The 22,069-nt window shown below is 44.9% G+C and overlaps 1 protein-coding gene across 6 annotated transcripts in view; it reads left to right on the top strand.

Moving 5' to 3' along the window:
* Positions 1 to 1,497: 1,497 nt before the first annotated feature.
* The window catches only part of LOC146575232 (NLR family CARD domain-containing protein 3-like), a 45,756-nt gene continuing 25,184 nt past the window's right edge, over positions 1,498 to 22,069 (top strand). For 4 of the 6 annotated variants that reach the window (XM_085269843.1, XM_085269842.1, XM_085269840.1 and 1 more), the window contains exons 1-4: positions 1,498 to 1,627; positions 3,231 to 3,362; positions 3,460 to 3,561; positions 5,372 to 5,488. In XM_085269843.1, the coding sequence (XP_085125969.1) occupies positions 3,274 to 3,362; positions 3,460 to 3,561; positions 5,372 to 5,488 (308 nt within the window). In that variant the 5' untranslated portion in view covers positions 1,498 to 1,627; positions 3,231 to 3,273. Of the gene's footprint in view, positions 1,628 to 1,877; positions 1,897 to 3,230; positions 3,363 to 3,459; positions 3,562 to 5,371; positions 5,489 to 22,069 lie in introns of those variants that run through there. The other 2 variants (XM_085269841.1, XM_085269844.1) reach the window with 2 other exon arrangements.

Genomic DNA, 22,069 nt, shown 5'->3' with positions numbered 1-22,069 from the left:
TCCAACCACTATTCATAAATGGGGACTGTGTAGAAAGGGTGGCAAGCTTCCGCTTCCTGGGAGTCAATATAGAGGAGAACCTTTCCTGGAGTGTGAACACCTCCGAGCTGCTGAAAAAGGCCCAACAGAGACTGTACTTCCTGAGAATTCTCAGGAGGAATAACATCACACAGAGACTGCTGGTGTCCTTCTACAGAGCCACCATTGAGAGTGTTCTAACTTACTGCATATGCATCTGGTACACTAGCTGCACAGGGGCTCAGAGGAAAGCACTCCAAGGGATCATTAACACCGCCCAAAAGATCACTGGCTGCCCTCTCCCCACACTGGAAGTTCTACACAACGCCCACTGTTTTAAAAAGGCCCAAAACATCATAAAAGACACCTCACATCCTGGCCACTCCCTGTTCGAACTGTTGCCCTCAGGCAGACGGTACAGGGCAATCAGAGCAAGGACTAATAGACTCAAACACAGCTGTTATCCAACTGCAATAACACATCTGAATACTACAAAAAAATGTCCATCACGCCACTCTTGTGTTAATCTATGCACGGTCTGAAGCATGTGTGTGGGAATGTATGTGAATGTTTTACTGTTATATCTTATTAGTATTTTAAGTATTCTATCTATTTTATTTATTGAATTTTATTGTTTTATTTATATTTTGATATTGCTAGGGATGATGCAATGATCGGGGACCATTCTTAATTTCGTTGTTCTCATGACAATGACAATAAAGTTTCTGATTCTGATTCTGATTCTGATTCTGATTCTGAGAATCTCATTCATTTCAGAGAAAACAAGTTAAAGAGTGTCAAACATTTCATGTATCTTAGGTACATTATTTCAAACTCTGAACTTACCTCATCCCCATGAACTGAGGGAATATTTGAGAAATGGAAGGAATTAAAACATTCAATTTTAGCTAACAGTGTATTAGCTGGAGCTTAAAGCTAGCTAATACACAACTACAGGAGATAACCAACCATTCCCAATTGATGACTTCTGTTATTTACAACATCTGAAATACAGTGGTCACATATGCTGACTGGAAAATAAAGCTATGGAATGCAGTGGAAAAACTGTTGAGCACTGATACGCAGCAGAAATGAAGGAATATGATGAATAGAGTCAAGTTTATGTAACTGCTGGATAATATATTCAATCATGAGCACAAGTACAAGTGAAATGTGTATAGAGTGAAAAGATCAAGATGATGATGCACATTTGTTGAAGGTACGATGATCTAAAGTCACATGAGAGAGTAGCAGCTGATCTTTGACCTGTGAGCTGCAGATTCAGACTCTTTTATAGTTTGTTTGAAGTGTTTAATGTTTAAATTGTTTAAGCTTGCAGACACACCCACATTCAGGCTGTACACTTTTGAAAATTATTAGCGAATTGCTATAAACAGTGTAGGTTATATATCAGAGTGTGGTAGCTGATCTTTGACCTGTGAGCCAGATCATAAGACTCTTTGATGGTGTGAAGTGTTTAATGTGATGCAGCCTGCAGACACAGAGGACTGGTGACGGAGAAGAAGCAGAGGAATTTCTCTGTTTCTACACAGACCTGGTCCAAACAGCTGAAAGTTGCAGATTGAAGAAGTTCATGGGAAAAAGCTGAGTAAGTGCAACTTTGATTCATTCCAGTCTCTGAGGTTTTTTAAGGAGATTGGAAAGAAAAGCGTCTGGACTTCTTTAGGTTGCTTGAAGACGTTTCACCTCTCATCCGAGAAGCTTCTTCAGTTCTAGGGTAAAATGGTGGAGAGTCCCAGATTTAAACCCCGTGGGAGTTTCCCCCCAAAGAGGGACAAAGGACCCCTGATGATCCTCTACCTAATCACATGAGCCAAGGTGTGAAAATGTGTGGGTCAAAATCAGCCAGGGTTTCGGGTGAGCTCATCATCTCTGAGGTTTCCTCTTTGTCACAGAGCAGCTGCTCTTTGTTTGTTAGCGTGTTTCTGCAGAGAACACACAAAGACTTGTTTTTTCTCTGACGTCTGGTGTTTGATAAAGACTCCAAAGCAACAACAAAGTCTCCAACATCCAGCTCAGAGCCTTTCAAACAGAGTGTGCAGGTTTGTTCTCCTCACATCATCACATCAGACTATCAGTCTGTGTGGGCGTCTTCATCAGACTGTGCTGAAGAAAATGTTCCTCACACATCTGCCACTGTTTGATCCTCTTTAACAGAGGAAGTGTGACTGTGCTGTGATGTTTAGTCACACTCAGTGTTCATGTGGACTCTGAACAGGCTCGCAGTAAAACCATCAAACTGGAGTCCTGATATGAGAACCTGCTTCAAATGCTGGACTCCAGTTTGACTCTGAAGTTTTTTTTTATGAAGGATCAGAGTTCATGTTTGTCTGTTAAATATTCTCCCGAATTCATGGAGAATATTTAACAGGACTCAGCGCCCCCTGCTGGTTCCCTCTGAGTGCTGCTGTCAGTCTCCAATAATCCTGTAGGATGGATTTATGCAGTCCTGTTTTTGCTTGGTTTTTCACTTCCGGCTTCAAGTGTTGTCTGCAGCAACATTTCTTCATCAGATCTATTTGATCTTCTAGTTTCAGATCTTTTCAAATGGAAGACATCAGCAGTAAATATTGAACACAAATAGAATGGGTGGCAATGTTATGTGGTGGAACACATAATGGTTTACATTAAAATAACTTCCTGTTCCCTTAAATAAGCCTCTCACTGAGTCCTGACGGTGTGCAGTGATAACAAATAAAAAGTGCAAATAACAACAGTAGGAAGTTGTCATTGATGTGTTGTGTTAGTCAAAAAGCTGCTGAAATCTGGAACCTCATTGGCTCAAATCCTTCTAAACGGATGTCCAGTAGCATGGCAGACATTGTAGAACTCCTTTGGGTGCTTATTTGGGCATTTTTTATGAAGTATGATTAAACTGAAAGTGTGTATCACTTCCTGACATGATGTCTGACCAGCTGGAAGCTTTTTTTCATCCCACTCTAACTCCTCCCCTGCTGATGATCCTGAAGAGATTGTTACATAAATAAAGCTGCTCTCTGCAGCCATGTTTGACCTGCTGCTTTGTAGGACTACAGTAATGGAGGATTTGGAGGCTGAACGCGGCTCTGTGACACTTTTTGTAGTGAACTGATGAAAGCTGTGTCTCAGATGGATGTTAATCCAACACATCAGACACGACCTCTGCAGCTCTCAGTTGATGTGCACATGAATGATTTGTGTTTCCTCTGCAGGTGAAGGTAGAAAGTGTGTGTGAGCTGATGTGAATTCAGCAGCATGGATCAGTGTGAGGACAGAGAGGAGGGAGCCCCTCCCTCTAAAACCACTCTGTGTGGGGAACATGAGAGCCAGACCAAAGCTCAGAGGTGAGATGACCATCTCTAACTGTCATCTCTAACTGTCCATGACTCTTCTCCATGTCACAGCTCAGCACTCACATCACTGCTCCATCTTAATTATCAGAAACCCACCTGGACCTCCACCCAGCTCTGTGTCCTTACAGAGTGATGCGTCTAAAGATGAGTTCATTGATTTTAAAGTCCAGCCACTGTCTGCTGCAGAGAGGTGAGCTGTTAGTAACATGAACTCTTTGATGTCAGTTTGGCGTCTGATTTAAATTAACTGTTTGATGTTGTTTCCTGGTCTGCAAATTCTTTTTTCTTCTTCTTTTTTTTGCTTATTCATCACACCTAAATGATTATGTCATTTATTCAGGTCCAAACCTACCAGGCACTGTGTGGAAAAGTAGCAATAACACCACTTCACAAATGACAGACCTTTTTCCATTCTGCCAGAAAAAAAACCCAAAATACTTTTTATCATCAGACCAGAAACATTCATAGACAAATAGAAACTTCTCTCTGACATGTATGGACTTAGAAAAAACTGATTAACAGAGAGGGAGTAGAAGAAACTACAAATTTCATGAACAATAAGAAATTCGTTGTTCTAATAGACAACAGTTAGTGAAGAAGGATGAGCATGAAGCTGAACTGTCTTGTATTATTAACAAGCATATCAGTGATGCAAAATGTAACTCACATCAGCACTAGTAAAATGAAAGGAAAAATGTGCAGCCAGAAACTAACCAGTTTAAAAAAAAATGTATTTTCTGTAATAGAAAGTTATATTAGTTATATTAACTGTAAAGATCGGACTTTACAGCAGCTGAATTTATTCTGTATCCATGTTTTTAGTAAAATGTGGAATTGTTGAATTAAAACATGTTCCAAATGAAACTCAGTTTACAAACAAATATAACATTTTTACAGGATTTAGAGGAGTTTAGATCACAGGGTGTATTGTACGATGGTGTCCTTCAATGTATCCTGTCTGCTTATGTGTTACATCGATGAACACTGATTTGTAAGTTAATAAATATCATTAAATTGGGAAGGATTGAATAAGTTTAAGCTTCATGCTGTAATGAGAAGTTGGTACAGTTCTCTCCTTCCTTTCTTCTCCATGGAGAACAAAACCAGAGCTTTAAGATGAGCGGTGTTGCTGAGGAAAATCTGAATCCTCTTCAGAGGAGAAAAGCACGTCTCAGGTTCAGCTGTTTCCTGCCATAGTGACGGGGATCTTAAAGACAGAGAGTCTCTGTCAGAGTGGTCTATAGCTTTGTTTCTGTGCGAGGTCAAAAAAAACAAAAAAAAAAACGGAACAATTTAAGATTAAAATTCATGAAATTAACATTTTAAATTTACAATTTTAATATGAAGGACACTTTCTTGGTTTCAGCCCTGTTGTACTGCTAAGGAAACATTTTGAGGGACTTAATCAGAGTTTAATGGACACAGAAGTATCTGTTCAAACATTTGAACACAACCGCCGTTAGAGGAAAGCCTTACTACAGCTCTGTTTATTTTGTATGAATTCGTCATCATCAGAGTGTAAAAAAAACATCTTTTATTTATAATTTGGGACAACATCATCCAGCTTTGTGTTGGTGCTGATCCTGGTACTGAGTTAAATACCAGTTTTCAGTTATTAATAAGCAGTGTTGGGCAAGTAACTTTGAAAAAGTAATTAATTATAGTTACTAGTTACTTCTTTAAAAAGTATCTGAGTTAGTAACTGAGTTACAACATTCTAAAAGTAATTAATTACTTGAAAAGTAACTATTGCATCTGAAGATGAGTCCTCCAAAATCCCATCTGTTTTCACCTGCAGCTGGAAGGGAGAGGTAACTCACTGACATGTCTACAGTACAGATGATTCCTCAGAGTAACTCATACAGTATCTCTGAGAGCAGGAAAATGAATATTTGCAGTTCTGGCCCAGCTCTTGATCATTGAGGCAGTACGCTTAACCTACCCTGACAGAGCCTCAGTATCAGAGGAAGACCTTTATTCTTCTCTTCTCTGTCTAACAGGATCTTTGGGAGACATGCTGAACCTGGACCTGAACCCAGCTGTGTGTCCTTAAAGAGTGATGAGTCTAAAGATGCAGACCTTCATTTTAAAGTCAAACAGGCGTCTGCTGCAGAGAGGTGAGCTGTTAAACTCCTTCATGAACTCTTTCAGAGCTGATTTAACTGCTCGATGTTGTTGGATTTAAACTGCAGTGCAAACACGTCATTCCCTCAATCCCATGTCTCTTAAAAACAAGCCTTTGGCTTCTAAACAATATGAACTGGTGGTTGTTCCCATTCTTAATTTACAGTGTTTAATATGATGTCAGCCCTCCTTTTGCATTGTGCTGTTACGGAATAAATAAATATTCTTAGTGCTTATTTTGTCTTTATATTGTTTTAGGTAGGCCAGCAGATTAAAGATGCTACTTTTCAGTTAAAAAGTGTGTGAAAGGTCACAAGTGGTGAGCAAGACTGAAATACTGGGCAAAAATAGGAAACTGTGCAGAGAGAAAAACATAACTAAGTAACACACACACAAATCAAGTCAGGCCAGAAGAAGTTGTTTTGTTCACAAACTATGTGTGACGTTTCAGTACCAAAAACAGCAGACTATATTATATATATCCGGCCTGTAAGGCTTCAGATCTGCAGAGGGTTTAGCCTTGTGCACATCCCTTTCCAGAAAGTAATGATTGAATAAAATAATCATAAATAATTGACCACACTGAGTCGTGTTTTCTCTGTCAAGTAAAAGAATAAAAGATAAAAGAACAGAATTTAATACTTGGTGCCGTGAACCCGGATTCTTTTATGGCTGAGAGGACAAATTTGGCCCAAGGTGGAATCATGAAATAAGGCAAACAGAGGACCAGTCTAATAGAATTTAAAGGTAAGCACCACCTGTCAGGATGCAAGTCTTGGAGTCAGCTAGTTGCCATGGAAACACATTCCATCAAACTCTCCACGCTCTGTTCTTGAGTTAATCTGAAGGCCACTTGACATTCGGAGGTCTGTAGTGATTGGCTCTACAGAAAGTTGCACATCAGCATCCACAGACCACTTCACGGCTAAGCTGTTGTCTTTCACAATCACTTCAGAATCAGAATCAGAATACTTTATTGATCCCTGGGGGAAATAATTTTTTTGTTACAGTGCTCCATTATAAACCAACATAAACCAACATTAACAAGACAGACAATACACTAACTAAGAATAGTACAATATATACATATATATACATACATACATACATACATACATACATACATAAGTCACTCATAAATAAATAGCTGGAAAAGAAACATGTGTAGCTGTAGCAGCAAACAGTGTGTTAAGTGGATGCGTTGTACAGGGAGCCACAGGCAGGAAAGATTTCCTGTGTCGTTCAGTGGTGCTTTTCGGTAATCTCAGTCTTTCACTGAACGTGCTCCTGTGACTGACCAGCATGTCATGGAGTGGGTGGGAGGTGTTATCCAACATTGTCTTTATCTTGGACAGCATCTGCCTCTCCGACACCACCTTGAGGGAGTCCAGCTCCATCCCCACAACATTACTGGCCTTACCGATTCGTTTATTAAGTCTGTTGGCATCTGCGACCCTCAGCCTGCTCCCCCAGCATGCAACAGCATAGAGGATCGCACTGGCCACAACAGACTCGTAGAAAATCCTCAGCATTTTCTGGCAGATGTTGAAGGACCTCAGTCGCCTCAAAAAATAGAGACCACTCTGGCCCTTCCTGTAAAGTGCTGTGGTGTTTTTAGCCCAGTCCAGTTTATTGTCAATGTGTACTTCAAGGTATTTATAGTCCTCCACAATGTCAACACTGACCCCCTGGATTGAAAAAGGGGTCAAGTGTTTCCTGGTCTTCCTGAAGTCCACGATCAGTTCCTTGGTCTTTGCCACGTTGAGCTGCAGATGATTCTGCTCACACCACGTGACAAAGGAGTCGACCACAGCCCGGTACTCTGTCTCATCATCCCTGCTGATACATCCAACCACCGCAGAGTCATCAGAAAACTTCTGAAGATGGAGGTCTCTGTGCAGTGGCTGAAGTCTGTGGTGTAGAGGGTGAAGAGGAAGGGGGAGAGGACAGTCCCCTGTGGTGCCCCTATGTTGCTGATTACCTTGTCAGACACACACTGTGGGAGACGTACATATTGTGGTCTTCCTGTCAGGTAATCAACAATCCAGGACACCAGAGAAGCATCCACCTGCATCGCTGCTAACTTATCACCCAGGAGCGTCGGCCTGATGGTGTTGAAAGCACTGGAAAAGTCAAAAAACATGACTCTCACAGTGCTCGCTGGCTGGTCCAGATGGGTGTAGACATGATTGAGCAGGTAGATGATGGCGTTCTCAGTTCCGAGACGAGGCTGATAAGCGAACTGAAGGGGATCCAGATGTGGTCTTACTATGGGTCGCAGCTGGTCCAGGATGAGCCTTTCCAGGGTCTTCATGATGTGGGAGGTCAGTGCCACGGGCCTGTAATCCTGGGGGCCACTGGGACGTGGCGTCTTTGGTACAGGGACAAGGCATGATGTCTTCCACATCACCGGGACCCTCTGCAGACTCAGACTCAGCATAAACAGTTTATGAAAGACTCCACACAGCTGGGGGGCACAGGTCTTGAGGACGAGGGGACTCACTCCGTCTGGTCCAGCAGACTTGCCTGAGTGAAGTCTCCTCATTTGCATCTCAACCTGGTATTGAGTGAAGGTGATGGGTGGGGGAGGGGTGTCAGGAATCTCACAGGAGGCAACAGCGCCATGTGAAGAGAGAGGCTGGCACAGTGGTGTGGCTCTGGATTCCAGGCTGACTACAGGTGAGGTTGTGGGGGTGGGAGCAGACACTGTGGTGTCGAATCTATTGAAAAACAGATTCAACTCGTTGGCTCTATTCTCACCTCCCTCAGCTCCCCTGCTGTTGGTTGGCCTGAATCCAGTGATGGTCTTCATGCCCCTCCACACCTCTCTCACGCTGTTCTGCTGGAGTTTCCACTCCAGCTTCCTCCTGTAATTGTCCTTAGCCTCTCTGATCTTGTCCTTTAGTAACACCTGGATCTTCCTCACCTCCTCTTTGTTGCCCCCTCTGAAAGCCCTCTTCTTGTTGTTGAGGAGGGCTTTGATGTCCTTAGTCACCCACGGCTTGTTATTGGGGTAACAATGAAAAGTCTGAGCTGGAACAATGGAGTCGGTGCAGAAAGTTATGTAGTCTGTGATACACTCAGTAAGCCCATTGATGTCCTCGGCGTGAGGCTCACAGAGTGTTTCCCAGTTGGTCACCTCGAAACAGCCCTGTAGTTCCGCTATTGCCTCCTCTGACCACCTCCTAACAGTCCTGGTGGTCACAGGTTCCCTCCTCACAATGGGCACATAGCGGGGGATGAGGTGAATCAGGTTATGATCTGACCTACCAAGTGGGGGGAGGGAGGAGGAGCTGTATGCATCCTTGACGTTAGCATACAGTAAGTAAATGGTAAATGGTAAATGGCCTGTATTTATATAGCGCTTTACTAGTCCCTAAGGACCCCAAAGCGCTTTACATATCCAGTCATCCACCCATTCACGCACTGGTGATGGCAAGCTACATTGTAGCCACAGCCACCCTGGGGCGCACTGACAGAGGCGAGGCTGCCGGACACTGGCGCCACCGGGCCCTCTGACCACCACCAGTAGGCAACGGGTGAAGTGTCTTGCCCAAGGACACAACAACCGAGACTGTCCAAGCCGGGGCTCGAACCGGCAACCTTCCGATTACAAGGCGACCTCCCAACTCTTGAGCCACGATCGCCCCATAAGTCTAAAATTTTCTCTCCCCTGGTGGGACAGTCCACATATTGTCTGAATGTTGTTAGTGTATTGTCCAGTGATACATGGTTGAAGTCACCCGAGATCACAATAAAGGCACTCGGGTGCTGAGTCTGTAGCCGAGCTATGGCAGAGTGGATAGTGTCACATGCAGCTGTGGGGTTAGCAGAGGGAGGAACATAAACAGCCACCAAGATGACGTGAGAGAATTCCCTGGGTAAATAATATGGCCTGAGTCCAACAGCACACAGTTCAGTGTCCGGGCAACAAATCCTTTCTTTTATTGTTATGTTGGCAGGGTTACACCACCGGTTGTTAACTAAAACAGCAAGCCCACCTCCTTTCCGCTTACCGCTAGCGATGCTGTCCCTGTTGCCCGAAAAGTGTGGAAGCCTTCCACAGAAGCATTCTCATCGGGAATGTCCTGGTGCATCCATGATTCGGTGAAACACATCAGGCTACACTCTCGGTATTCCCTCTGACTCCGTACCAGTGCTGAGAGCTCGTCGATTTTATTCGATAACGATCGCACATTTCCCATCACGATAGACGGCAGACACGGTTTATACCTCCTCCTCCTCCTCGCTTCGAGCCTCCGCTGTCTCACTGTCTCCTTCTTTCTTCTCTTCTGTCCTTGACCTCTGCATCCCCGATGTGTTTTCCTCCAAATTTCAGCTGGTACTTCTGCGGGCCTGGCCAGCGAGCCGGCCGGCATCAGGGCGATCAGCTGATCTCTGGAGTAAACAGTCCGTGAGTGTAGGAGATGTGCCGCGGTCCCGTTCCTTGATAAAAGTAACAGTTCCACGGCCACCAGAAGAACAAAAACTCTCTCAATCCACATGATTGAGTAAAAGATAATAAACGGATGAAAATACAAGTCAGAAAAAAAAGAATACCTAGGAAAAAAGAGCTAAACTAAGAGAAAAAGCAGGAGCGACTATAACAGGCTGCACGCTGGTTGGCGCATGCGCACTCTATTATAATCCCACTAACCCTGACTGTGCAATAGTTAGCAATGTGGACATGTCACACCTGAACTCAATGCGCAGGTAACATCCTGTCACGGCACCACACTGGAGTTCACTGAATGAGCGGCTTGAGAGCAAGCCACTCATTCACAGCTGTTTGAAGAAGCAGTCTGCATGTGATGGCTGTCTACACTTTATGTCATTAGGGCTGCAACTAAGGGTTACTTTGGTTGTTAACTGATTTACCAACTTTTCTCTGATTAGTTAACAATTATTTCAACAACTCTTATCTGTGCTTCCTGTGGGCAAATCTCCTCTTCAGGCTCCAGTACCTCACCTGCTCAAGTCAAAACCAAATCTATTTTTAATATTACTCAGTAGAACTGTCAGAATAAAACTGAAATCAATCAAAAATATTAGTTCATATAAGTGCTAATAGTATTTAAAATATAAATGTTGTCAAGGAAACAAGAATGGTTGTAATGATTTCCTATTGCATTATATCATTAGCTAACAAACTGAAATGGTGTTTGTTTAGCAAGCATCATTCTGAGAAGTTTCCAGCAGGTAAACTAACATAAAGATTACTGTACAAACATTAACAAGTGCATCTATAATTGAGAATTTGTGTGTGTGTGTTTTTGTAAAAAAATATTTATACAAGTTACACATTTTTTTGTTAAGGTCTGGTTACAGATACAAAGAAAAAAAACTGCGTAAAACTCTGCGCTCAAGTTTCCTGGCTGTGTGTGCGTTTCAAATTGCAAGTATGAATTTTGATCCAATTTTTCTTCCTTTGTCAATGTCATGTGTTATGTGCGTGTGTTGGTGGGTTATTTGTTTCTTAATGCGTGTATGCAAATTCACCTGTGCAGTCGCTGTGATTGGTGGCCCTAAAGAACGGCCTGATGTAACTGGTTCCTGCTGTGGACGTGAACTATAAAAGGGCGACTGAAGAGCTGCGGTGCAGGGGGTGTGGCAGACTTCCCGTGCACTTGCCTCAGGTCCAGACGGAGCGGCCGTAGCCATAGTATTTAGTTAAAAGGTCGGGCATGTGTGTGAAGTGCGGAGCAAGTAGGGGTGAGCTGCCAATTATTTTGGGAAGCCTTCTTTTCTCCTGTGTTTTTAGACCAGGGAGGTCAGACTGTGTTATTTCTTTCTTTTCTTTTCCTTGAACAGGTCAGAGGGTAACCAAAGCCTAGGTTGAGTTTTGTTTGTTGTGTTGGCCTTAGCTGACCCCGAAATTATACACTCCCACTACCTTGAGTGCCATTGTTGTGAATAAACCATTGTTAAAAGTCCGATGCTGTGGCTGTGTCTGTTTGGGCGTGGGAAGTCACGGGACACCCCGCTCTTGTTACGGTCATGTAACATGATTTGGGGGCTCATCCGTTTTGTCTCGTTTTTGTGATCTGTGGTTTGTTCGGTCGGCTTTTCTTTTGTGTGTGGGGAGGAGTGAGGTGTGTGGGGGAGGATGGGGTTTTCTTTAGATGACTTTGTTACCTCGCCTTCCTGGGATAAGATAGAGTTGTGTAGAAAGGCGGATTTGCTTATTATAGCAAGTTTTTTGATATTAAAGTGTCCTACAATGCCCGTAAAGCGGAGGTGAAGGTTGCTTTGTGTGCAGGTTTGGTGGAGCGGGGCATTCTCCCTTCCCCGCAGGCAGCTGTAAAGCGGCCTGGTAGGGGCGGCGTGGAGGTGGCTCTGGAGGCTGAGCCGGAGCCAGATGCCAAAGGACCCGTTAGCGTGTCTCCAGCTGAGGTGGAGCCCGATGCGGATGAGGCGGGGTCGGATGTGGCCGAGGTGGGGTCTGGGGCGGCTGAGGAGCCTCAGGCAGTAGGGTCTACGGAGGACCTCCGTTTGACCCTCCGTATTAGGGAGATAGAGGTTTGCGCTAAAGAGCTTGAGGTGCAAGCTATGCACCTCCGGGTCACAGCGTTGGAGTTGGAGCGTAAGCCCGCCGCTGTCTCGACACCTGTTTCCGCTGCCTCCACACCTGTCTCGAGTCGCCCTGACACATCCACAGTTACTTCACCAAGTTTTGACATCACCAAACATGTTAAACTAGTACCTCCGTTTCGGGAGGCTGAGGTTGATTCCTATTTTGATGCTTTTGAGCGTATAGCAGCTGCATTGAGTTGGCCTAAGGAGTTTTGGGCACTGCTACTCCAGTGTAAGTTAATCGGCAAGGCTCAGGAAGTATGTACTAGCCTTTCCGTTAATGACAGCCTCCAATATGATATTGTAAAAAAATCAATTCTGCACGCGTATGAATTAGTTCCTGAGGCTTACTGTCAGAAATTTCGTAAAAGTGAAAAGACCGCTGAACAAACCTTTGTGGAGTTTGCCCTTGAGAAACATCGCTTGTTTGAACGCTGGATGCAAGCCAGCAAAGTGAAGGATATTGAGGGATTGAAGGAGTTGGTTCTTTTAGAAGAATTTAAAAAGTGTCTCCCGGATCAGTTGGTAGTTTATTTAAATGAGCAGAAGGTGATGTCCCTGGCAAAAGCAGCAGTTTTAGCAGATGAATTCACCCTCACACATAAAGTCATTTTTCCAACCGGGGCAGCACGAGAACAGACCCGAAGGGCGAGACAGGAGGAAACTGAAAGGCGGGAATGTTTATTGCCGGGAGTCTGGTCACCTGATTGCCAGTTGTCCTGCGCTGTGGAAGAAAGAGGCGCAGAGGGTCTAAGGGACCCGTGGGGCTCATTAAAGTAGTTTCCCCACCTATCTGTCCTGACCAGATGCAGGGGTGTGACCCAGAAATGGAGGTAGAGTCACATTTTAATCCCTTTCTTTCCCAAGGCTTCGTTTCGGTGGCAGGAGAAGAGAAGGACAGGGTTACTATCACCATTCTCCGAGACACCGGGGCACATCAATCTTTTATGTTAGATGACGTGTTGCCACTGTCGGATAAAACCGCCTGCCACACGGATGTGTTGGTGTGGGGAATTGAAATGAGTGTTCTTCGGGTGCCCCTTCACAGAGTATATCTACACTACCTATCACAACTGGACCTGTGAAGGTTGCCATAAGACGACAGTTGCCGTTTAAAGGTGTGTCGTTTATCTTGGGCAACGATTTGGCCAGGGGGAAAGTGCTTCCACCGCCTGAAGTGATGGATACACCTGTTGCTGCTGATCCAAAAGCGACAGTTTTTCCCGTTTGCGCTGTTACGCGGGCGCAAGCGCACAAATTTGCTGATGTGGTTAGTATCGCAGATACGTTTGCGGCTGGGGAGCAAAAATCTTCTGTACGGGAGAAAGACAGTGTGGGGGATAAATGCAGTGTGCTAAAATTAATACTGGCATTGAGCGGCGATGTGAATAAAGAAGCTTTGGTAAGCACTCAGGAAAATGACAAGTCTTTGAGTTCCTGTTTTGCAGCCGTTGTCACGGCTGGGGAAAGCACCCTTCCCTGTTTTTTCCTGCAGGATGGCGTGTTAATGAAGCGGTGGTCTTCTGATCAGAGTGGAACATCAAGTGTTGCACAGGTGGTGGTACCATCTCAGCATCGTGATCTGGTGCTAAGCTTAGCACATGATGCCGGCATGGCTGGGCACCTCGGAATAAATAAAACTTATTACAGAGTGCTGGGCAATTTCTTTTGGCCTGGCTTAAAAAAACACGTAGCTGATTACTGTCGGTCTTGTGCCACCTGCCAGTTGGTGGGCAAACCCAATAAGCCCAATCCACCTGCGCAGTTATCTCCTATTCCATTAATGAGTGAACCTTTCGAAAAGGTAATACTAGACTGTGTGGGACCGTTGCCGAGAACAAAAGCCGGTCATCAGTATATTCTTACTGTAATGTGCTCAGCAATGAGATTTCCGGAAGCCATTCCGCTGTGTACGGTGAAAGCCAAAGCAGTAATTAAAGCTTTGATCAAATTCTTTTCTGTGTTTGGGTTGCCGAAAATCATTCAAACGGACCAAGGCGCCAACTTCATGTCCAGAGTCTTTGCACAGGTTGTTAAAGAACTACATGCTAAGCATGTTACATCCAGTCCATATCACCCCGAAAGTCAAGGTGCTTTGGAAAGGTTCCACCAAACTCTCAAAGTTATGTTACGTAAGTTCTGTTTGGAGTCTGGTAAAGAGTGGGATGAGGGGTTGCCCCTATTGTTGTTTGCCATTAGAGAGACTAAACAGGAGTCGCTGGGATTTAGCCCTGCGGAGTTGGTTTTCGGACATGTGGTCCGAGGCCCTCTCCGACTTTTGAGGGAAAAATGGCTGTCGGAGGCCCCGGAGGAGCCATGTAGTGTACCTGACTATGTGAGTCAGCTTCGAGACAGGCTTCGCCTAGCGTGGAAAATAGCCGGGGAAAACCTAAAGCAAGTGCAAACTAAAATGAAGGCTCGTTTTGACAAAAAAGCTGTGGATAGAAGTTTTCAACCAGGGGAGAAGGTGTTGATGTTATTGCCTGTAGTAGGGTCCAGTTTACTAACGCAGTTTGCTGGTCCTTACAGTGTTGAATGTAAACTCGACAATAACCATTATGTGATTCGCACTCCAGATCGGCGGCAAAAAACCAGGGTTTGTCATGTGAATACGTTGAAACTGTTCTATCCCCGTGTGCGCTGTTGCCATCCTCCCCGCCTATAAACTGTCGGATGACGGATTATCTGGGAGGGATGATGCATTAGGTAGTGGGCTGAAAAATTCAGTAATTTTAAATGATCTTGAATCATTTGTTGCCGATTTACCTGAAACTGCTCAAACTGACACCATTACTCTGATAAAAAATAACGTGTCGCTTTTCTCTGATCACCCGCGCCAAACGACTGTCTTAAGTCATGACGTTGATGTGGAGGGCCAAAAGCCAATTAAACAACATGTGTACCGGGTGAATCCAGTAAAAAGGGAAATAATGCAGAGAGAAGTCAATTACCTCCTTGAGCATGGCTTAGCCGTTCCAAGTGCTAGCGCATGGAGCTCCCCATGTGTGTTAGTGCCCAAATCTGACAATACTCCTCGATTCTGCACAGATTATCGAAAGGTGAATGTGGCCACTAAAGCAGACTCTTTCCCATTACCTAGGATGGATGACTGTGTTGATCGGGTGGGATCCGTTACTTATGTGACCAAATTGGATTTATTAAAGGGATATTGGCAGGTTCCTTTAACTGCAAGAGCGTCTGAGATCTCTGCATTCGTTACCCCCGATCACTTCCTTCAGTATACCGTGATGCCCTTTGGCTTGCGTAATGCTCCAGCGACATTTCAGCGCCTGATGGCTAAGGTTTTGGCTGGGGTCCCTAACTGTGATGCCTACTTAGATGATGTGGTCATTTATTCTGCTTCCTGGAGCAGTCATCTCCAAACCCTCTTAACTGTTTTTAAGCGTTTCGAGGAAGCATCGCTAACTGTAAATCTGACCAAATGTGAGTTTGGAAAAGCCACCATCACCTACCTCGGAAAGCAGGTGGGTCACGGGCGAGTGTGCCCTGTAACCGCTAAGGTGGAGGCTATTATTGAGTTTCCGATTCCACAAACAAGGAGGGCGTTATGCCGCTTCTTGGGAATGTGTGGTTACTATCACGGTTTCTGTAAAAACTTTGCCTCCGTAGTCGCTCCCCTGACTGACCTAGTCAGCCCAACCAAACCCTTCACATGGACTGCGGCGTGCCAAACTGCTTTTGAGTCAGTGAAAACTTTACTGTGCAGTGCCTCAGTTTTAGCAGCACCTAACTTTTAATCTCCTTTTAAGTTGGTGGTGGATGCCAGCGCAACTGCAGCGGGTGCGGTTCTGCTGCAGGCAGCTCATCACGGAGTGGACCGTCCGATCTGCTATTTCTCGAAGAAGTTCAATAAACACCAAGTGAACTATAGCACCATCAAAAAGGAAGCGCTTGCATTATTGCTAGCCTTACAACACTTTGAGGTCTACGTCGGGTCTAGCTCCGTGCCAGTTCAAGTGTTCACAGACCATAATCTGCTTGTGTTTCTTTTCCGAATGCAAAACTCCAACCAGCGACTCGTGTGCTGGTCCCTCCTTTTACAAGACTTCAACTTACAAATTAGCCATAAAAAGGGCCTCGATAATGTCCTCGCTGATGCCCTATCTAGAGCAGTGTAAACAGGTAGGAATTAAACATGCAGTGGTTGTTTAATTCTTATGGTGGGGGGTGTTACGTGCGTGTGTTGGTGGGTTATTTGTTTCTTAATGTATGTATGCAAATTCACCTGTGCAGTCGCTGTGATTGGTGGACCTAAGGAACGGCCTGATGTAACTGGTTCCTGCTGTGGACGTGAACTATACAAGGGCGACTGAAGAGCTGCGGTGCGGGGGGTGTGGCAGACTTCCCGTGCACTTGCCTCAGGTCCAGACGGAGCGGCCGTAGCCATAGTATTTAGTTAAAAGGTCGGACATGTGTGTGAAGTGCGGAGCAAGTAGGGGTGAGCTGCCAATTATTTTGGGAAGCCTTCTTTTCTCCTGTGTTTTTAGACCAGGGAGGTCTTTCTTTTCTTTTCTTTTCCTTGAACAGGTCAGAGGGGAACCGAAGCCTAGGTTGAGTTTTGTTTGTTGTGTTGGCCGGTACGCCGGTACCGGGAATGTGTGGAGTCCCGCTTCCACCAGGGCGACACACGGAGTATGTGGCACGGACTACGCACCATTACGGACTACAAAGCCAGGGACACTGCGCCGATCAACGCCGACTCTGCATTCACCAATGAGCTGAAGCAGTTCTACGCCCGTTTCGAGGTTAGCCGGGCGGCTAATGCTATCTACCCCCTGACTACCGAGGACAGTGACGTCATCAGCGAGAGACCGGTGACCAGCATCGCGGAGCATGACGTCCGTGCGGCATTGAGGAGAGTGAACACAAGGAAAGCGGCGGGGCCAGACGGCATCACCGGCCGTCTGCTGCGCTGCTGTGCTGACCAGCTAGCAGGTGTGTTCACTTACATTTTCAACGAGTCCCTGGCGAAGTCTGTGGTCCCCACATGCTTCAAAAGATCCACCATCATCCCTGTGCCCAAGCACAGCAAACCCTCATCCCTGAACGATTACCGGCCAGTTGCACTGACCTCGGTAGTAATGAAGGTGTTTGAGAGGCTGCTGAAGAACATCATCTCCTCCTCCATCCCAGACACCACAGATCCGCTGCAGTTCGCCTACAGATCCAACAGATCCACAGAGGATGCCATCGCCCACGTCCTACACACCACTCTCAGCCACGTGGACAAGAAACAGGGTAACTATGTGCGAATACTGTTTGTTGATTACAGTTCACCGTTTAACACAATAGTGCCCTGCAGACTGTTCACAAAGCTGAGGGACCTGGGACTTAACAGCCGTCTGTGTGCATGGGTGTTGGACTTCCTCACTGGCAGAACTCAGGTGGTGAGGGTGGGCAGGTGCTTCTCCAACAGCATCACCATCAACACAGGAGCACCTCAGGGATGTGTCCTCTCGCCACTGCTCTACTCCCTCTACACTTCAGACTGTGTGGCCACCCATGGCTCCAACACCATTGTGAAGTTTGCTGACGACACAGTGGTGTTGGGTGCCATCTCCAACAACGATGAGGCGGCCTACATGGATGAAGTGAAGAATCTGGCATCGTGGTGCCAGGACAACCACCTCCAGCTGAACGTCAGCAAGACCAAGGAGCTGGTGGTGGACTTCAGAAGGAGTCAGCACAGAGACTACAAGCCCATCATCATCAATGGAGCTCCAGTGGAGAGGGTGCAGTCCTTCAAGTATCTTGGTGTTCACATCTCAGACCTGACATGGGCTGCCCACATTCAGGTCCAGACCAAAAAGGCTAGGCAGCGCCTGTATCACCTACGACAACTGAGGAAGTTCAGGGTCTCTCCAAAGATCCTCAGGATTTTCTATACAGGCGCTGTGGAGAGCATCCTCACACAGAACATGACATCGTGGTTTGGGAACAGCTGTGTGAAGGACCAAAAAGCTCTCCAGAGAGTGATCCGTACAGCAGAACGCTGCTGCAGGATTGCTCTCCCCCCGCTTCAGGACACCTACACCAGGAGATGCCGGACTAGAGCAGCGCAGATACTGAAGGACCCGTCCCATCCTGGCAACAAACTGTTCCAACTTCTGCAATCTGGTAGAAGGTTCCGCATCATCCGGGCAAGGACAGAGAGACTCAAGAGGAGCTTCTATCCCCAAGCCATCCGTGCCCTAAACACACACACCCGCCCTTTCACATCATCTATAATTGACTGAGACAGGACTCTTCCAGACACTCTAAACCAAGGCACAATGTACATTCCAAATTCCTTTAATTTTAAATATGTTTATATTGTCTATCCTGTAAAATAGTCAGATGTCTATTCATATTAATGTACAGAATTCACCTGCTTGCTGCTACTACTGCACATTCACCCAATGCATATACTATATATATATATAATGTAGCGTGTCAGGCTACATTTCACTGTGTGTTATACTTGTATAACTATGCATGTGACAAATAAAGAACCTTGAACCTTGAACCTTGAACTTAGCTCACCCCGAAATTATACACTCCCACTACCTTAAGTGCCATTGTTGTGAATAAACCATTGTTAAAAGTCCGATGCTGTGGCTGTGTCTGTTTGGGCGTGGGAAGTCACGGGACACCCTGCTCTTGTTATGGTCATTTCGAGCCGGGTCGTAACCTGATTATGTTATGAAAACACAAATTTAACAATCCAACCAGAGAACAGATGGGTTTGGCTGTCGGAGGGGTGCTTTACTGAGCTTCAGATCCTGGTTGGGTAAATGCCATTTCACGTGCCACTGTTTTTCTTCATCACCACAAAGGAAAACCTGTTCGTGTCCAAGTTTGGTGAATTTTTTTTGTCACAGGTTTACGTGCTTATACATGGACCTCCAGAGCCTTTTCAACAACTCTGTGGATCTCGGGGGGAAAGCAGTGTTGTGGAAATGACAAGCGCTTTACTAGTCGGGATAGTTATAAAGCTTTCTTCGTTGTGAATGAGTGATACATGTTTTTATTGAAGATTTGAATATAATACAACACAAACTTTTGTAGAGGATATAAAGTCAGAGAGATACATGCTTTATAATGACAAGGAGCAGGTGCATCTAGTAAACGTAGAGCTGGTGCAAAAAACGAGAGAGCTCAGCGACTAACACCACAAATTTTTGGATCCTTTGCTCTTAGTTAGCGGTCAGCACAGTGGATGCCACCTCCATTGTGAAAAGACCTATATACTGCAAAGTGTGACTCACAGTAATGGTCCTGGGTCAGCCCTGACTTTGTGTGAAGGTAATACTAAAGTAATGGTATTTCTGACCACAGGGTCAAGATGGCGCCTGTGTTTGGCTGTGCTGCTGCCTTCGTCCGTGTGTTTGTTTATTTTATATGCTATGCAAGTGTTTTTGTTGCAGTTTTTTCTGGTGTCACCTCCCTTCGGATTTATGATCGTCATGCGTTGCTAGCGATCAAATCTGCAATGGATAGCTTTCAGAGTCAACGAAATGAGGCTGTTTTCCTACCGCCGTTAGAGTGCAACGCAGCACCCGGTTTACCTCCACTCTTGCCGGTTAGCTCATTTTTGCTTTAGAGGCCTTGTTGGAGAAAGCAGAGTAAGCGAGCTGGCCTTCATGTCCTACTCCGTCGTCTTCGGAAAGAGATGGACCTTCGGGGACTCTATTCCTGGGTTGCTACCGGTGAGATTCGCCTGAGACTTGTCGGAACTTGATTAATCCCCACAACCCACTATGTTTACCACTGTTGAAAACACGCAGTTCTTTGAATCTTTGGGCTGAAGGAAGGACAATACTCGGTGTATCAATGCTCAATCAACAATCATTTATTTCCATACAATTCAACAGTCAGAGCATTACAACGTCCGGACGGGAGAGATGCTACCAGAGGGTCAGGCACATGTCTCAAAATGGTGACGGGTTGCTCAGCTTTTTATAGTCTCTAGTGGCCCCCAGCTAGTCGTAAAAGCCAAAACATCACATTTTTTCTCTGTTACAGCGCCTAAGTTATGACCTCGGCAGTTGTTTCTCTGCTTTCTGTAAGGTGGGGGTGTGGAATGTGGTCTATCTATCTCCCCTGTCTTTAGACACAGAGTCTCCTGCTTACAACCTTCTCTTCATGATTCAACAATTAAGCATGTCAAGAAAACAGTGTAACACATTCCCAGCAGATCAAGGATACAGAGTGATGCACATTTATCTAATGAACTAATATGTGAATATGTTCTGTTAACTCAAAAATATAATGAGAACTAAACTACATACAGCTCACACACTCTATATTAAAGGGTATAATGTGATCTACAGCAGTATTCTAATTCAACTACTTTGATTACATATATAAGGTAACACATAAAAACAGAATAATTTAATAATTCCCCCTTTTGATCTCTGAAAGAGATCACTTACAACATGCACTCCAGGGTCGCAAGGTCCAAGTTTTCTTGATCCTGAGGCCCTCTGTCCCCCTTTAACGGGTGGACCATAAGTGGGATGACCTCTGTGTTCACGCAGTTCAGATGCAAGCAAAGTTAGATTTACAACCATAACAGCAGTTACAGATGACTCTCCCATCACTCCCCAATTCTCCCACAGCTTTATTTTGGTGCTCCAGTTTTCCACTCCCATTTTAATGCCCCCTTATACCTTTCAAATGTACTTAGACTAGAACCTCTGTCTAAGGAGCTTTTAACCTTTATTTTTATTGCTGCAGCTACCAGTGTCTTCCAGTTGGGTGATTCTCAGCTTCTTTCTTCGACCTCCGGGGTTAGACCACCCTTTAGTCATTGCACAGTTCTGGGGATTATTCTGCCCCGATTTCAAACAAGGATCTGTGTGTTTTGGGTTCACCGGCGTGTCCCCCTTTCTGCCAAGAGCCTCTCGAACCTCGTTGGTCTGGTGTTCCTGGTTTTCGCCAACCCCTTCATGGTTATTGCTGTGTTTGTGGGATCCATCTTCTCCAGGAGCCCAAACGTCATGACACTTGACCCCAGTTGCTGTCTCGGCAGTCCCTACATCTGTCCCTGCTGTGAAGGGTCCTCACATCTCCGGGTCCCCGTCTGGTGTCTGTTCCTTTCTCTGCAAGAGACAGAAAACCAAAACACCTCTCTCCCTAGCCTTGATAATCTAATATTGTTATCCATTGTTCTTCTAATGATTCAAATTTGGTTTAAAATATTATGTTCAGGACTTATTCTAATCATAATCTATGTGTGTGTAAAAGAAATAAAAAATTAGTGAACCCTTTCTAAGTCTAACACATTATAAGCTTAAGTTTTACCATAGCTAATTTATTAAACACAGAAACAACGTCATAAAATGTTCATAACACCATTGTTTGATGTTCGGACTCAACTCCCCCTTTTTGACACACTCCCATGTGTCAATTCATTGGAGCTAGACACTTAAAAGAGAAGGTTAGTGACATCATATCTGGTAACTGGTCCATCCAGAGCTGTAACATTTTGAAATGTACATACAACAAGCCAAACCACACCTTGGTCACACCAACCCTTTTCTGCCCCGAAGATGTCCAATGCCATCCTAGTATGGACTGTCAAAAGTGGCTTTAACGCTGACTATCCTGACAATCCATTTTATAACGTTTCCTGGTCAGATTTGCCAATCTCTGCACCAGGGTTTTAAACTTTTCGCCATTTCCATTAGTTGTTATTTTTATTTAGTTTCGACTCCAGATTTTCAATTTTTACCAGTTGTAATTAGTTTTTACCAATTGTAATTAGTTTTTACCAATTCTTTGCTAGTTTAGTGTAGTTTTTATTTTCTGAAAATCCTTAGTTTCAATTTAGTTTTATTTGTGTTTTGCAAAAATTAAGTGTAACAAAATCCCAGTTCCATCATATCAGTCATGCTCTTCTGGTTATCCTTGGGTGTTGAGACTAATAACTATTAACTCTTGCCGCACCGTGTGGTCCTAATTTTGGTTGGAGTGAATTGATAACCTTTTGAAGGCGA

This window comes from Mchenga conophoros, linkage group LG4 (assembly GCF_057382185.1).
Source record: "Mchenga conophoros isolate Kocher_MC1m ecotype Shallow Benthic linkage group LG4, M_conophoros_male_GT1.1, whole genome shotgun sequence".
Lineage (NCBI taxonomy): Eukaryota > Metazoa > Chordata > Actinopteri > Cichliformes > Cichlidae > Mchenga > Mchenga conophoros.
This window is presented reverse-complemented; position numbering and strand designations above follow the sequence as displayed.